The sequence below is a fragment of the Hemibagrus wyckioides genome, linkage group LG08, assembly GCF_019097595.1.
Source record: "Hemibagrus wyckioides isolate EC202008001 linkage group LG08, SWU_Hwy_1.0, whole genome shotgun sequence".
NCBI lineage: Eukaryota > Metazoa > Chordata > Actinopteri > Siluriformes > Bagridae > Hemibagrus > Hemibagrus wyckioides.
In genome coordinates, this window is record NC_080717.1 from 10,542,927 (window position 1) to 10,559,665 (window position 16,739).

The 16,739-nt window shown below is 41.6% G+C and overlaps 1 protein-coding gene across 4 annotated transcripts in view; it reads right to left on the bottom strand.

The window, feature by feature from the left end:
* The window catches only part of thoc2 (THO complex 2), an 80,921-nt gene that overhangs the window by 55,625 nt on the left and 8,557 nt on the right, over positions 1-16,739 (bottom strand). For all 4 annotated transcript variants that reach the window (XM_058396610.1, XM_058396608.1, XM_058396611.1 and 1 more), the window contains exons 4-8: positions 13,559-13,610; positions 11,666-11,736; positions 10,872-10,993; positions 3,122-3,255; positions 2,529-2,689 (exon numbers count right to left, since the gene is read on the bottom strand). In XM_058396610.1, the coding sequence (XP_058252593.1) occupies positions 2,529-2,689; positions 3,122-3,255; positions 10,872-10,993; positions 11,666-11,736; positions 13,559-13,610 (540 nt within the window). The remainder of the gene's footprint in view (positions 1-2,528; positions 2,690-3,121; positions 3,256-10,871; positions 10,994-11,665; positions 11,737-13,558; positions 13,611-16,739) is intronic.

Consider the following 16,739-nt stretch of genomic DNA (forward strand, 5'->3'; position numbering starts at 1 on the left):
AGTTTATTCTTGTTTGCTCAATAAATGAGGCAGAAATTTATGCGGTTTGGAAACGTGGACCTAAATTCAACAGCATCATCAGCTCTGTTCAGCGCAGGGAAATGGATGACACGCTTACTAACAGCGTTTGCACACTACACACGATCCACACGAATTACTGACTGAAACGTGCTGGTGTTTGTTCAGATGTTTCTGCTGCAATAAAATACAAATAAATAAAATACACTATGTTGCCAAAAGTTTTGGGACGTCTGCCTTTACATCCACATAAATGCGATATGGAGTTGGCCCGCCTTTTGCAGCCATAACTGCTTCAACTCTTCTGGGAAGGCTTTCCACAAGGTTTAGGAGTGTGTGTATGGGAATTTTTGACCATTCCTCTAGAAGCACATTTGTGAGGTCAGGCACTGATGTTGGATGAGAAGGCCTGACTCACAGTCTCTACTCTAATTCATTCTAAAGGTGTTCTCTCAGGTTGAGGTCAGGACTCTGTGCAGGCCAGCCAAGTTCTTTCCTTTCACTGGAACTAAGGGGCCATGTCCAACCCCTGAAAAACAAACCAACACCAAAATCCCCCCTCCACCAAATTTACACTTGGCACAATGCAGTCAGGAAAGTACCGTTCTCCTGGCAACTGCCAAACCCAGACTCATCCTACGCATTGCCAGACAGAGAAGCGTGATTCAATTCCACTCTGTTCCAATATCACTAACAGCTGGCCGTGGAATATTTTGTAGTGAGGAAATTTCACTAATGGACTTCTGGAGCTCCTGAGAGCGACCCATTCTTTCACAAATGTTTATAGAAGCAGTCTACATGCCTAGGTGCTTGATTTTATACACCTGTGGACATGGAAGTGATTGGAACACCTGAATTCAATGACTTGAAGGGGTGTCCAAAAACTTTTGGTAATAGAGTGTAAATAAATAAATTGTTACTTGTGCTTGTAAAAGCAACTCCATGAGCCGGTGTTTCCTTAAAATAATAACCAGACGTCTGAAAGCTTTAGTACTGGATCCACTGGAGACTAAACAAAACATCGTCGAAATTTTTTGGTAGTTTGAGTCCCTTAAGCTGTTGTAGAACCACTCTGGTGCTGTTCCTGTAGCCGTTTGAACACTGAGGCTTCCACAGTGCTGTTTGGATTGGATTAGTTTTAATCAGGAACATAGAGTAATGTATATCAGGCTTTTATACAGTGTTTGACAGAGGTCTGTAACTCCATCAGGATGAACCATAAACATCTCCTCAACTTGGAAATCCTACTAGGAAATTAAGCTAGTGTTTTCAACCTTGACATCACGTCAAATCTCCCTTCATTCATTTTATACTATCAGTTTCAAGTTGTATGCCATGATACACTATCAGTATATCCAAAATCACGGCATATGAATGTCTTTGTTGAGTGTAGCATGGAATAAATTCCATTTTCTAATAAATATAATGTTTTCTTTAAAAGTTGCACTACCGGAAGGGGAAAAAAAAAAAAAAAAAAAGATGTAAAGTGAACTCAGAACTCCAGACACGTACAAGGAATAAAAGTTGGCTACACAATTTCCTACTTCTTGTACGTCTTGAGTGACCGACGTCTCGTCCAATCAGTGGTAAGAATTCCATTCGCAAACTATACCTACCTTTTGTCTGCATTATCCTTGCGTTTTTGGATTTCTTATTTAGTTTTTGGATTTGTTATTTAGTTTTGCACTTCTCAGCCACCGTACCTTTCCCATCTGTACAACAAATTCTATTTTTATCGTCATTTTATTGGATACTTTTATTCTTTATTTTGGCCGATTTCACTAAATTTCATACTGTGTATGATTGTGTACGTGACTTTGAATATGAAACCAGACAAAAGCAGTATTATAAAACATACTCAACGACAGCCTTGTCTAAATCATTCACATCAGTAATTCTGACAAACTGGAAAGTTAAATAATCAGCAGCAGAAATAAAGCCAGAATTCTGATGTTATATCCGATATATTCCATTACATCAAGGGGGGAAAAAAAAAAAAAAAAAAAAAAAAAAGTGTTGCCCTTTTCCTCTTCCTCATGAAGAAATGTCATGAACTGTTTAACTTGAAACAAAAACAAGCAGAAAAATAAAATCTTTATATTGTTTGCAGGGACTTGTAAGAGAAGCGATGAGAGCTGTACTCATAACTGATGAACGTGAATCAATATGAAAATCTGAAGAAAATCTGCTGTACAGTAATTCTAAAAAAATAAATAAATAAATAAACAAAAACTGCAAGCTCCTCTGAATATTGCTGAAATATTTCAGAAAAATAAAAAGAATCCTAGAGAGACTGATTAAGGTCATGTGACGTATTAGTGCAGGTATAGGTAGTACACGTGGAATGTGCAGCATGAGGAACATGTGCATTCCCATCTTTGAGATATCTCATGTCACTTAGAAATCGATCATAAGTACCTACAGACGTCAGACATGTCTGGAAATCAGATCCTGCTTATGTGCAGGTTTTCCGCTGTGTAAATGACACTGATGCTGAAAGGCAAGCTCACCTGATGGAATTTGAACTTGAAGCCGAGGATGTGGCACAGGGTCTGGTGCTCACACATGTAGGACTTGATCAGAGGGATGAAGAACTCGTCCTGGTCCGAACGGCACTCGTACACTTCCAGAATGATATCTAACACGCGGTTCGGGTCCAAGTTGAAACATCCTGCACAGATAAAGGATTTAATTTCACTAAAGAGCGGATTAGCTAATGGATTGGCATCAGAAATGTAATTTGTGCAAAAAAAAAAATATTGCTCTGATAAATCTGTAGTGACGAATGCAGGAATGCAGCAGCGGCTCTAATCTGTCAAGTTCTGTCAAGTAACCCACAGCTCACAGCGATGGAAGTAATAATATTCCAAAGTTGCAGCAACAGACTGAATTAGTGGCTGCATCACTGAGCGTTTCTCATCGGGACAGATTACTTCTGCTTATGATTTTGTAATTACTGCAGGTCAGGGCCTCTATTACAGGCGAGGGAGAAATGTATTACCGATCGACGGAAGCGAAGATACATGAGGTTCGAGATAATACCAGGCAGTGAAAGGCAAGCGGAGCTTATGGGTCGAGTGGCGTGTAATAAAGAGCTCGGTACCTATTAGAGACTTGATGCTCTCCAGAACGAGATGGCTGGTGACGTTTCCTGAGAGATCTTGGCCCAGCTCTGTCACTAGCTTGGCGTAGCCTTCGTTCTCCTCGCGCAACAAGTTGAACTTCTGCTGTTTGTAACTGCAAGAGAAGTGAGGAGAGATTATGAGGGTGTGACAAGCGCAGATTCGTGCATTCATTTATTTTAGACGGATTAATAACAGATCTCGGGATAACCATGGGCGAGTAGAAATCCTCAGGAAAGCTGATCTGGTTTGTTCACTACATAAGGAATAAAACAGGACAGGGAATGCAAGTATAGGAAAATCATCAACAGCCATGTTATGTCATGAAGCTCATTATTCTCAGAATGTTCAGCAGTGCTTTATTCCTGATAAAGGCCAGCACTCGAAGGAACAATATTTCTGTTCATTTATAATTCTGTTTCCTGTCATTGTTGGTCTTATTTCTGTCCTCTCTTTCACCGTGAAGACTTCCCCATATCAGAAAACATGAATAGTTAACACTGGAGCAAACAAAACACAAATTTCCCTCATGGGATCAATAAAGAATATCTATCTATGCATCCATCCATCCATCTTCTCCTCACAAATAATGTCCATAAGAAGCAACACCATATGAGAATGAACCCTTTATCCCCATATAAATTCACCTTAAAGGTTTATATTCATCACCACCAATCAGCTTTCAGAATTCTGCAGCGCTGTGATATTGATGGCAGTTCCAAAGCGACAGGTTAAGCTTATAAAAACCTACAATAACTTGCACCAGCAGCACAGTTTTCTTTCTTTGTGTGGTTTGCTATAACAGAGCGGGCGTTTTTTTTTTTTATTCCACATGTGTGTACTGCCTCTACAACAGCACTGCAGGGAGCCCGAGTGGCTCTTTACTGTCAGCTACTTTCAGACTGCACAATAAACCATATATTCATTACAAAAGCATCAAATATTTAACATTATTGACCACCATATCGGTGAAGTTCATTTTCCCAGTAGAGAGGCAGCAACATGGCTCCTTTTCGGGTCCAATAGCACAATTTATACTTTTTAATTCAGCTTGTATATATGTTTTGCAGAGCATAAAAGCTCAGTGAACTAAATGGAAGCATCACTCTGAGCTGTGTTTGAGATCACGTTCATTGACCTTTTACTGTTTGCTTGCTATGAAGGCAAAGAAATAAGCTGAAAAAGATGAGCGGAATTGCTTTTATTTAGCAGTTAAATGAGTCATAGGATGCATAATTAAGGCCAATTTATTCTTCAGACCTACACTATACTGCCAAAAGTTTTAGAACATCTGCCTTTACATGAACATGGATTTACTATGGAGTTCGCCCTTTGCAGCTATAACCACTTCAACTCTTCTGGGAAGGCTTTCCACAAGGTTTAGGAGTGTTTTTATGGGAATTTTTCACCGTTCCTCTAGAAGCACATTATTGAGGTCAGGCACTGATGTTGGACGAGAAGGCCTGGCTCGCAGTCTCCGCTCTAATTCATCCCAAAGGTGTTCTATCAGGTTGAGGTCAGGACTCTGAAGTTCCTCCACACCAAACTCGCTCATCCACGTCTTTATGGATCTTGCTTTGTGCACTGGTGGTCAACAGCATTAAGAATCCATCATTATCTGTGATTAGCAGACTGTAAAAGTGTGCAGGAGGGTGTGAAGCTAGTTGAACTGTCAAATACTCAAGTGTTATACATTTAATGTAACTCAACTTGAACAACTTGCCTATCTTTCTAATCTGATCTGCTGTCAATGATCAGAGCAGAAATTAGCCCTTGCTTCTTCTCTACTTAAAGAGAGTGATGCAGCAGCACTTTAATGCTTTAGTCTATGCAGCTGCTTGCTCAAACAGGTTAGCTTCCAAAGCTTCAACTTTTACACCAACTCCGGCAACAAGGTCATCGCTGTTGGATGTAACTAGCTAAACTAACCGAGTTTTTACCCCAATTCTGAGTTGTTTTCAGGATTACACATACACCATTGATCACTGGAACATTTCCCATTAAACATTACTGTAACTGCGCAGACACCCAGTGACATCAGAGCAGCAACCATCGACTGACTTCTCACAGGAATGACAAAAATACACCAACCAACTAATCAGCAGCACAACTGATAACTGACCCGCATCATAAACACACTGATCAGCCATAACATTAAAACCACCTGCCTAATACTGGCCCCCTTGCAACACCAAATCAGCTGGTATCAGACACCAAGATGTTAGCAACTGGTCCATTAAGTTAACAGGACCTCCATGGATCAGACTTGTTTGCTTGTCAGACTTGGTTGCATATGACACAGATGCTCGAGCTTGGAAAATTGTAAGTCATGTTCGTCAAACCATCCTTCACTATCCTTCCCTTCCCATACACTTTAATGATCCTTGGGTGCTCGTGACCCTGTCGTGGTTCACTGGTCATCTTTCTTTGGATCAGTTTTGGAAAGTATGGACCACTGCATACTGTGAAAACCCCAAAAGACCTCCCATTTTTAAGGATGTTCTGACCCAGTTGCTTCCAAAACATCAACTCTGAGAACCAAATTTTCACTCACGGCCTAATACACACATACTGCCAAAAGTTTTGGGACGCCCCTCCAAATCAGGTGTTATTTTTTCGGGAGTTGTGCTTGGCCCCTTAGTTCCAGTGAAAGGAACTCTTAATGCTTCAGCATACCAAGACATTTTGGACAATTTCATGCTCCCAACTTTGTGGGAACAGTTTGGGGATGACCCCTTCCTGTTCCAACATGACAAGTTCCTTTTACTGGAACTAAGGGGCCAAGCCCACCCCCCTGAATTGAATGATTTGGAGTGGTGTCCCAAAACTTTTGACAATGTAGTGTCTCTCTCACCTCTCAACACTTACCATAGTAACGAGGTCATGATATTCAATACCATTCATTTCACCTGTCAGTGGTTTTAATGATATGGTTTATTGGTTTATTTCAACATTTTAGCTTTTCCTGATCAGATTCAGCTGGCAGTAAAGGAAACTGGCACAAATGGCGCCAAATCAGCACTTTTTAGATGAGTTTGTTCTGCAAAACAGAAGCGAATCAGTCGCAGTGAATGTAATTTCTTGCCCTTGGGGCAAAAACGAACACACACAAGACTTGCAAGTGGAGCTGAAGCAAAGATGATGTGAAGAATTTATTTCTCCAGCAATTTCTGCACATTTAACAGTTAGCGAGTGTGCTCGTGCGTGGGATAGGGAGGTAAATGACAAGCACAGCCCCATTCAGAGAGGTAAGCGAGCCTTCCAGTGCAGAAAGCGCTCCAAAATTGATAAGAACTCTAAGAGACAGACCGACACAAAGGCGTGAAATTAATCATTGTCAGTGGAAGCCCTGTGGAGTGCGTTGCGTATAAAAGAAAATGAGGTGGCGGGCAAATTACAGAGTTGCAGTGCTTTCCTGACACTCACGCACAAGGCAGCGCTTCGGAAAAGGAAACAAGACAAACGCGACAGAGGAAGACAATACAATAAATGAAAAAAGTTAAGAGGCCTTGCAGTCGTCAAATCAAAGTGGTAACACGTGGCAAGACAAGAGATTACAAGAAACATTTCTATTTTTTAACACTCTCCCTGTCTGACAAGTCGGCGTGAAGCAGAAAGTGGAGCAATAATGTCTGGCTCCAGCAGCCATGCACCAAACTACCAGACTCTTAGCACCAGCAATAGATTCTCACAGAACCAAAGCTAGAGTGCAGGAGCGGAGCGGTGTTCAATGATGCCTTCACTTTTCCAAACAAACATAAGATATTTTACGAACCGGAGAGAGCTTGGAAATTAGGCTATACTTTTATTTTTTACCTTTCATTCTAGACAACTGATAAACTCTCAGAGTCGGTCCCAAGCCTGAATAAAACGGGAGGGTCGCGTCAGGAAGGACATCTTACAGTTGTAAAACCTGTGCCAAATCCAAACATGCAGCCCAAATGCGACCCCGAACAGGGAGCATCCGAAAGAACAACTAGTAACAAGTAATAAATTCAATAAGCAATATCCCAGACACAGGTTTTAATTAGTAAACTATACCCCCCTCAACCAGACACTTTACCGAAAAAACAAATGAGCAAACCTTCACTAAATGGCTGCATGGGCAAGTGGAAGGAATGGGGGAAAAAAAAATCAATCATACTTTATGAAAAGCCCTCAGTGAGCTGTGTGCCTGAAGCTTAAAAGTCTCTACACTATGCACCATGTAGTGGTGAGAAGCCCATGTCATGGCTGTGAAGGACAAACGAGGAAGACTTTTGATTTTCCTCATCTCCATAACTTGAGCTGGAGAAGTGAACTGCTCAGTTTGGGGTCACAAAGAGCGCATGAGGGACACGAAGTTAACCAGACAGACAGTGCGAGTTGGGTGTTTAAAGACGGCCAGAAAAACTCCTAGATACCCTATTCTTCATCAGAGTGCCTGAGAAAGCCAGCGTGTTAGCACTGAGCTACAAAATTTCCATATCCTGTTCTGTTCTTCTGCTATTTAAAACCCCAGCACCAGCAGGCTGTAGGGGGTCTGAGACACTCACACGCGTTAACATCCTGTGTGTGCTTCATTACCGTCTGATGCTTGTACACAATGTTCTAGGAAAAAAATCCACATTTATCAGAATGGTGCCAGGTATATATAGAGATGTACCTTTCGACTGCAGCTGAAGTGATTTTGTTCTGATTTCTGTGGTTTGTAGCTGCTACTGTTTTGCATTAATGACACTCCATACTCCGTGCTCTTTACTACACAAAACTTCTCACATTCAGGAAGAAAATTCGGTTCTCTTTCAGGGTGTTGGGCTAGAATACGCTGTGTAGGATGCAAACCAAGCACACAGGAAACTGACCTCAACTTGAAAACGGCGGATTTATCTCGGAGCTACGATAAGCAACGTTTGATTGTGGTATAAAATTGTGATGATGTCTCAGAAATAGTCGAAAGGCTGCAATATTTTTAGCTTGACACGCTGGCTTGGCTCCCATGGTACCAGGCCAAAGAAGAGTAACCAAATTCAGCACGGGTTCTTAGGTCCGGCTCGTGTGCCGGTGGAAATAGAGTCAGCATGAAGGATTATGGGTAATACACCAAGCCGTGCCAAACTGGCTGGTAGAAAAGTTCTATACTTCTTTGGTTGATGTCTGTAGAGCAGAAAAACCCTGAGATGCTATAATGGCTAAAGATTTTCTTTACACGAGCATCAGTACTAACAGTTTAATAATAAAAAAAAACCTACCAGGTTTTACCCTTGCCAAAAGTTTTGGGACACCCTTCCAAATCATTGAATTCAGGTGTTTTTCAGGGGTTGGCCTTGGCCCCTTAGTTCTAGAGAAAGGAACTCTTAATGCTTCAGCAGACCAAGACATTTTGGATAATTTCAAGCTCCCAACTTTGTAGGAACAATTTGGGCATGACCCCTTCCTGTTCCAACATGACTGTACACCAGTGCACAAAGCAAGGTCCAAAAAAACATGAATGAGCGAGTTTGGTGTGGAGGAACTTCTATCGGGTCGAGGTCAGGACTCTGTGAACACCTTTGGGATGATTTAAAGCAGAGATTGTGAGTCAGTCCTTTTTATCCAACATCAGTGCCTGACCTCAGCAATGCGCTTCTAGAGGAATGGTCAAAATTCCCATAAACACACTCCTAAACCTTGTAGAAAACCTTCCCAGAAGAGTTAAAGCTGTTATAGCTGCAAAGGGTGGGCCAACTCCATATTACATTCATGTGCATGTAAAGGCAGATTTTGGCAGCATAGTGTATGAAGCATGTTATGATTGGCTAATTAAATTGTAGGTTAGCAAAGCCACCATGGAGCTGGATGTCACCTGATCAGCAGTCGTGAGTCACCTATCCAATGAGCAGATGACTTTGCCGTAGATAAATGTAAACGCCATTTTAGTTACAGTTCCTGTTGAACCCCAGCCAGCTTCACGTTCCTTCCTTTCATTTGTCACTTGTCATCTGTAGGTGCCAATTTTCAATCATTTAAAAGGCCACATTTTCTAATTTTAGCCTAATTGTCCTCCTGATGCTGGTATAAATTCATTCTGCTAATTAAGGCGATGGATCAAAAGTTTTCGTACCTTAAGTCTGATTTATACAGCTGCCACCATGGCCTTCCACCACTTTATTAGGTACACCTGTTCATTCCGGCAGTTATCCAATCAGCAAAGTCATGCAGATAGCCTTAAAATCAGGTAAAGACTCTGAGCTGAGGAAATCACATGGCTGTCGGTGAGAGCCGGGCTGGATTGAGCATTTCAGAAACTCCTGATCTTAGATCCATGCGGATGTCAAGGGGTGTCCAATCTTACCCAGAAAGAGTCGGTGAAGGTGCAGGTTTTCATTCTAACTAAGCAGAAGCCACACCTGAGTCTGCTGAAAGCCAAGATCAACTGATTAAACAAGAGGAATCGGGTGTGGCTAAAGCTTGATTGGAATGAAAACCTGCATATATGCCGGCTCTTTGCAGATAAGACTGGACATGCCTGGTCAGGATGGAAAAATCATCCTGTTTTTTTTTTTTTGATGCACATAGTCAAAGGAGGTTCAAGCTGACATGAAGGCTACGATAATTTAAATAAGCCCTCTTTACACCCAGGGTCAGCACAGCCTTGAGGCAGAAGACAGGGATTGGAATTGGAATCACAGTCTCATAAAAAATAGATTGCGAAAAGAAGTCCTGGTCTGATGAATCTCAGTTTTTGCCACGACATGCAGATGGCAAGACCAAAATTAGGTGTCCGAATCCATGGACCCAACCTGCCTAGTGTTAACAGTTCAGGCTGGTGGTGATGTTGAACAAGCAACACCTTGCAAAATCCATACTGCAAAGAACTGAGGCAGTCTGAGAGAGAGAGATACATCCTACCCAGTAACCATGATGTTCCCAAATTTATTTGCTTTGACACAAAACCACTGAACCCTGAACACTTGTGCTGCGTATACTAACCACTACACCCATATTTGGTTCTTCCACAAACTGTTGCCACCAAAATAAGCAGCTATCAATTGTCTAAAATGTCTTTGTATAAATAATAGCTAAAACCTGTTCCAGCATGACAGTGCCTCTGTGGACAAAGCAAGCTCTATGAAGACAGGAGCGTGGAAGAACTCGAGTGTCCTGCACAGAGCTCTGACCTCAACCCCACTGAACATCTTCAGAATGATCTGGAACACTGACTGCATCCTAAAACTTATCACCCAACATCAATACCTGATCACTCTAACGCTGTTGTGGCCAAATGGACAAATCCCCACAGCCACACTCTAAAATCTAATGAAAAGCCTTCCAAGAAGAGTGGATGGTGTTATCGTAGCAAAGTGATCTAACTAAGAAATAGGTGAACCAACCAGCAGACGTGTCCACAAACTTTTGGCCTGATCGTCTGCGTATTGTAGCTCAGGGTTGGAGGAAGATGGATTTTGGCTTCGATTTCAGAGAGCTGCTAATTCAGTAATTCTGAAGTACAGTGTTAACAAATTCATCATTGCATCCCACATTTTATTTCTCCCATCCATGACAGGATTCTCCTCAGCTTTCTGTTCCAGTCTGATTTGGTTGAGCAGTCACTGCCCCCTAAAGCACGAGTTATTATGTGCGCATTTACAGATGCAGAAAAAATAATCAGGCCTTTAAACCTTCACACACACACAAACTCACACAAGATATGGCAGTGAAGACAGCTTGATAATGAGTACAGCGAGAATGCATTGCAGTTCAATTACTCACAACAGCTTGGTCTTGATTTTGACAATCTTCTGGTTGAACTGCTGTGCCTGTTTGATCAAGCCGAGGGACTCGAGCGTGTCGGGGTCGAGCCTCTCTTTCAGGACGGCGTCAGAAACGCAACACTGGGAATCCAGGAGATATAGTTAGTGAGCGGGGGAATGCAAAACAAAATATATAATTCACAGAGCGGCTTGTGGTAACAAATACACAGCTGCAGCATTGTCATATTCAATATATCTGCGAGAGAAGTACGCCTGAAGAAGCAATGAAATTAGACGTTCTATATTGGCACTCTGCTTTCAGTCATTTGCAGCCACTTTAAAAGGACTGACTGTCTTTATGACTCATTCACCTGAGAGCAGAAATTAGTCGGTCATGTTGGAAATCTGTTCTGGCTTCAGACTTTGTTCAAAAATCTCCTTCAAATGTCTGAAGTTCTGTCGCTCAACCATTTCACATGTAATTAGGATGCAACTGTATCGACTCCACAGGGAAAACAGTTTTTGAGATATATGTTTAACCGGATACAATTTAGGTCAAACTATATCCCCATATATCATGGCTAATCCGAGAGTTCTGTATGCACCGCAGGGGAAATTATTTATCGCAAGGGGGCAGCTGCAAGCTTCTGGATGTTTTGCAGCACTTGGGGAAAGGCATGGTGGATTCTGCATTGTGGACAGGGCAACACTGCCACACAGTGGTGATCGCTAGCGTATGAACCTAGATGCAGTGCTGCACTGCAGTCATGAAGGCAGCAGTGATGGAGGAAGGTGGAAACCAAAGCTGCTTACCAAACACGCTCCCACCAGCTGAGTAAAATGGTCTCGCTTGTGTTTCTCCTCCAAACATCCGGTCTCGATATCTGCACAGGAGAAGTGGGTTAAAGTAACCAGGATATGAGAAGCACAGTTTTCAATAAAGGATAATAGTCCTATTATTATCAGTGTACACCGTGTTGCAGAGCCAAAAGTCCAGTGGGTGGAGTCGGACCTGACTTGGCTCCTCCTACCTGGACCAGTCTAACCATAAGACTTACCCATAGACTGGAAAAATGAGTTGTTCTATAACGTAATGTGGCTCATGGGTTAGGATAAGGGTTAGTGAGGAGGGTTAGTGGAGGTGTGGGATCAGGTCCAGGTCCACAGGTCTGATCCTCCACTTCTGCATGAAGGACTATGATGAGTATATACAGTTATGTAGTCAAGCCCACTCACTGCAAACTAACTGACCCCAACTGAACACTAACCACTGCAAAGTACACATTTTCCGCTGAAAGAGATCAGTGGTCATCAAAGTAGGGTCCATAAAATGTCAGAAGGGTGTCTACAATTCTTTTTTTTTTTTTTGGTTACATCGGCGGAAGTCAATATTATCAACAAAGTTTTTATATTTATTACTGACTTCATGGAGTTGTTATCTTTATGACATTTACAGCATTCGACATGTGCTCTTATCCGGAACAGCTAAGAGCTTACAGTGTGCACAGTTACGTTGATACTACAGGGTCAGGGTCTAAGTATATCATCAACCCTAAGCTCTGTTAGAGAGGAGTTCAGGGGACCTGACAGGTCACTTGAATTTGAATAGGTTACCTCCGAACCATAGGAGAATTTTAATATTTTACATTACAGCATTTGGTAGATGCCCTTATCCGAAGACTTAAATTTATCTCATTCACACAATTGAGCAGTTGAGGGTTAAAACCCTTGCTCAGGAGCCCAGTGGTGGTAGCCTGGTGGTCCTGGGACCTTCTGGTCAGCAAACCAACAACTTGACCACAGAGCTGGTTTGGCTGCTGCTCATTTGGCTAGAAATAATAAAATGGCCCAGAAACGGTCCTATTCAAAGCCTTGAAAAGCTTTAAAAGTTTGGTGGCAAATGCTAACAGGGTGCAAGCTTCAACTGAGCAGATTAAGGTTAAGGACACAACAGCAAGGGACAGCTTGGTAGTGCTGGGCTATGGACTCACATCCTGCTGATAGGGAAGTGTAGAGACACCAGAGAGAGACATACCATTGACCTAAAACTGCTCTGAAGTGTAGGAAAAAAATATTTCCTTCAAGTAGTGATCTTTGCTTAAGAAAACTGTTCACCTTCGGTAGTTTATGTGTCACAACTAAAAGATCTTAGTGTTTCACTTAGCACAACACTGTGGCAGTGAAACATGAGAAATATATTTAAATGCAAACCCACATTTGCATAAATATGACAGCAGACCACTTTTACTGCCCTCTGTGCTTACAGATGGGGAAAAAAAAGACACCAATACATATTAATGCTCAAATGCTGTAAAGTACAAAAAACTTGCAACTTAAAAAATAAATAAATAAATAAATAATTAAGATAATATTAAAGTGCTAAAAATCAATTTAATTATATTTACATATTTTATTATATTATAATTATACTTCTAATTGTAAGTTTATGTATAATTTTATGAATTAATATTTAAACAACCTTTAAACCATTAAAAAACATTAGCTTTTCAGCTAATAATTAAACCCTGAATTAAAAATTCAATTCATATTACATTTTTGTTTATTTTTTAATTTTTTATGAAGCGTTGATTTTTTATTATTTTTTTTTTTTATCATTTTCACGACCCGGGTATTCAAAATACTGCATAATCTATTAATAAATTAAAAAGAATGAACAATAAAATAAAAATGAGTAACCAGGCTCACCTAATACACAGAAAACATCAGCTAAAACAGAAGGCATTTCTTCCCTCAGCTCCTGAAACAGAAACAAAATCAGGATTAGCTCAATCAATACAATTCAGAGGCCGTATCACACAGTAGTCATAAAGCAGCAGTTCGTCACTGCTCTCTAAGCCGTATTTTTCGATTATAAAGCTGCAGTTCAAACAGACATCATCGTGCAACAATCTAAGCAGAGGCTAGGGTAGGATTATAGGGTGAAAACAAAACGTCACCATGGCTTTGTGTTTACAGCAATAATTCAGAGAGCATAATGACTAATAGGTTTTAAAGCAGCGTGATCTCAGGGTCACGTCAATGCCTTGATGTGGAGTGAAGAAAACTCGCTAGTTTGTAATGAAATGCTGAATTTGGGCTCAACACTGACTGATGCACATGAAGCTAATCCGAAAGAAAAGCATAGAAGTGCATCGGCAGGAAGCAAATCGAAGCGGGTAATCCATCAGCAGCACATTTCAGCTTTGCTTAGTGCGGAAGTTTCATCATCTCAGAGAAACTGTCACGGCAGCCGTGAGAGCGATCTGTGACGTGCCCGTGCTTCCCGGCGCCGCAGATGAAAGAAGCAACTGCAACGATCACGCACTCCAGATCTGATCTCGGAGTTTAAATGAGTGTGTGACACCTCGGTGACAAGCCATTTCACGTCTTTCGTCAGCGTGGTAAGAACACGGCGCTGACGCCAAACCTAATTTCGACCTACAGCACCGGGTGAAGGATGTTCCCTCACTCCCTGAAGTCAACTTTATTTCCTTGCACTTGTGCGTTGCTGGAAAATGGAACGGATTGTTTGCCTGGGGGTGGAAATTGTTTGTGTGCATTTGTTACGGGCGATTAGACCCAAGCTTGATTGAGTTAGTGATTCGGATCGGTCAGGAGGTGTTGATTAATACCCTATAACAGCAGATCTGACGATAGCTCCAGATGTATTTCAGATACTCATTAAAAATGTTGTCAGGGTGATGTTTTGTGCAAGGACACATTTATGTAACATTGTGGAAGTCTGTGTATCAGTAATTTTGGTTTGATTGCCTTATTTACTTTGAGAGGAAAGGAAAAGAAAAGTCAGAGAACCTGTGTTTACGGTAACTTATTATGTTTATTAGTTTGCCAGACAGATGTTCCCCAGCTAGGGAGCTAGAGAGCTGATTGAGACACACACCAAGTTCCCATAAGCTGACCGAATCCAGGTTTGGGAGAAGGTCAAACTACAGGAAGTGCCGATACCTGAAATTTCAATATAAAAGGTTTTATTTGTAAAGTTTTGGGCAGTGGGACACACTGGATTCCAACAGGAAGTGCACTTCATTACTAATGCATTTATAAGCTAGCACACCAAGCAAGCCACAGCTTGTATGTATGTATACACAGATCGAGCATAACATTATGACCACCTGCCTGTTATTGTGTTAGTCCGCCTTTTGCTGCCAAAACAGCCCTGACCCGTCATGCACTGTGTATTCTGACACCTTTCTATCAGAATGTTCTTCAGCAATTTGAGCAACAGTAGCTCGTCTGTTGGATCGGATCACACGGGCCAGCCTTCGCTCTCCACGTGCATCAGTGAGCCTTGGTCACTGACCCTGTCGCCGGTTCACCACTGTTCCTTCCTTGGAGCACTTTTGATAGATACTGACCACTGCAGACTGGGAACACCCCACAAGAGCTGCAGTTGTGGAGATGCTCTGATCCAGTGGTCTAGCCATCACAATTTGGCCCTTCATCAAACTCGCTCAAATCCTTACGCTTGCCCATTTTTCCTGCTTCTAACACATCGACTTTGAGGACAAAATGTTCACTTGTTACCTAATATATCCCACCCACTAACAGGTGCCATGATGAGGAGATCATCAGTGTTATTCACTTCCTGTCTCACTGCTCATAATGTTATGTCTGATCGGTGTACATACATGAATGCAGTAATAAATACCCAGGAGGTTTATTCCTCTTCCTTGTTTATTCATTCCTTGTCGAACGAATAAATAAAGGAAACACACTGAACTACAACCACTGGTTACACTACAAGCACTTGGTATTCTCAACCTCCTTGTCTTCCCAGACCTGTAATTAACTTGTCCCATCTGTCCGGGCTCGTAATCTGCCCACCCCTCTACACTGAGGTCAGGTTATTCAATATACATGGTACAGTAGTTTTCAAACGGTCACAATATAGTGATTATGACCATTTCTGTAATCATTTCACTCTCAGCAGTCCTGTACAGGCAGCACTGTTAGCCGTGAAATAAAGTATGGCATCATCTTGATAACCAAGAACATTTCATTTGCTAACTCCCTGTTAACAAAACAAACACATCACAGCGTTCATGTTATTAGCAGTGAGCTTTACATGGCAGTGTGAACAAAATCCAGTTTTAAACACAGACTAAACCAAAGGGACCATGTGGATTTGTTCTTATTTACTTTTTAATCTCACCATAGCTACCATTCTATAAAGATAATACTAAGTAAACACAGCAGGGATCTGAGCAAAGATAAACCTTTCTAGCTAAGAGCGATTTCCTCACATAGTGCGTCATCACGATCACGTTGCTGGAGGACAGCCATCTTACAGGAACGCAGACATGAGCTTTATCAATTCTGATTACATCCAGGATCCTACATCCAGTTTATTATCCATGTAATTTGGGTGGGAGCACTAGAAAAAATAATGTTTCTACATTGCTTATTTTAAAGAAATGTCATACAGAGACCACAACAAAACACTGAGGTTAAAGAAGCAAAAAGCAACTTTCTACACTCAATTCAAAATATTATTTACATAGCGCTGTTAACCAAACCCACTGCCATAAAGGCTATGTTTACATTAATCCGGATAAATCTGACAACAACGTTTCCGTCTAAAAACGCTCCACTTCCACATTATAGTTTTCAAACGTTTCGGCACTTTTTAAACGAAAACATATTAGTTAAAGGCAATAAAAGCGGACAGGACATCAATAATCATCAAAAATGCTCATGTTTACAGCACACACTTCATATCAGATAAGGTTAAAGCTCAAGTGGTAGCTTAAGTGGTTAAGGCTCTGGGTTGTTGACCGGACAATCGGGATTCAAGCCCCAACACTGCCAAGCTGCCACCACTGGGTCCTCGAGCAAGGCTCTCAACCCACCCGGCTCCAGGGGTGCT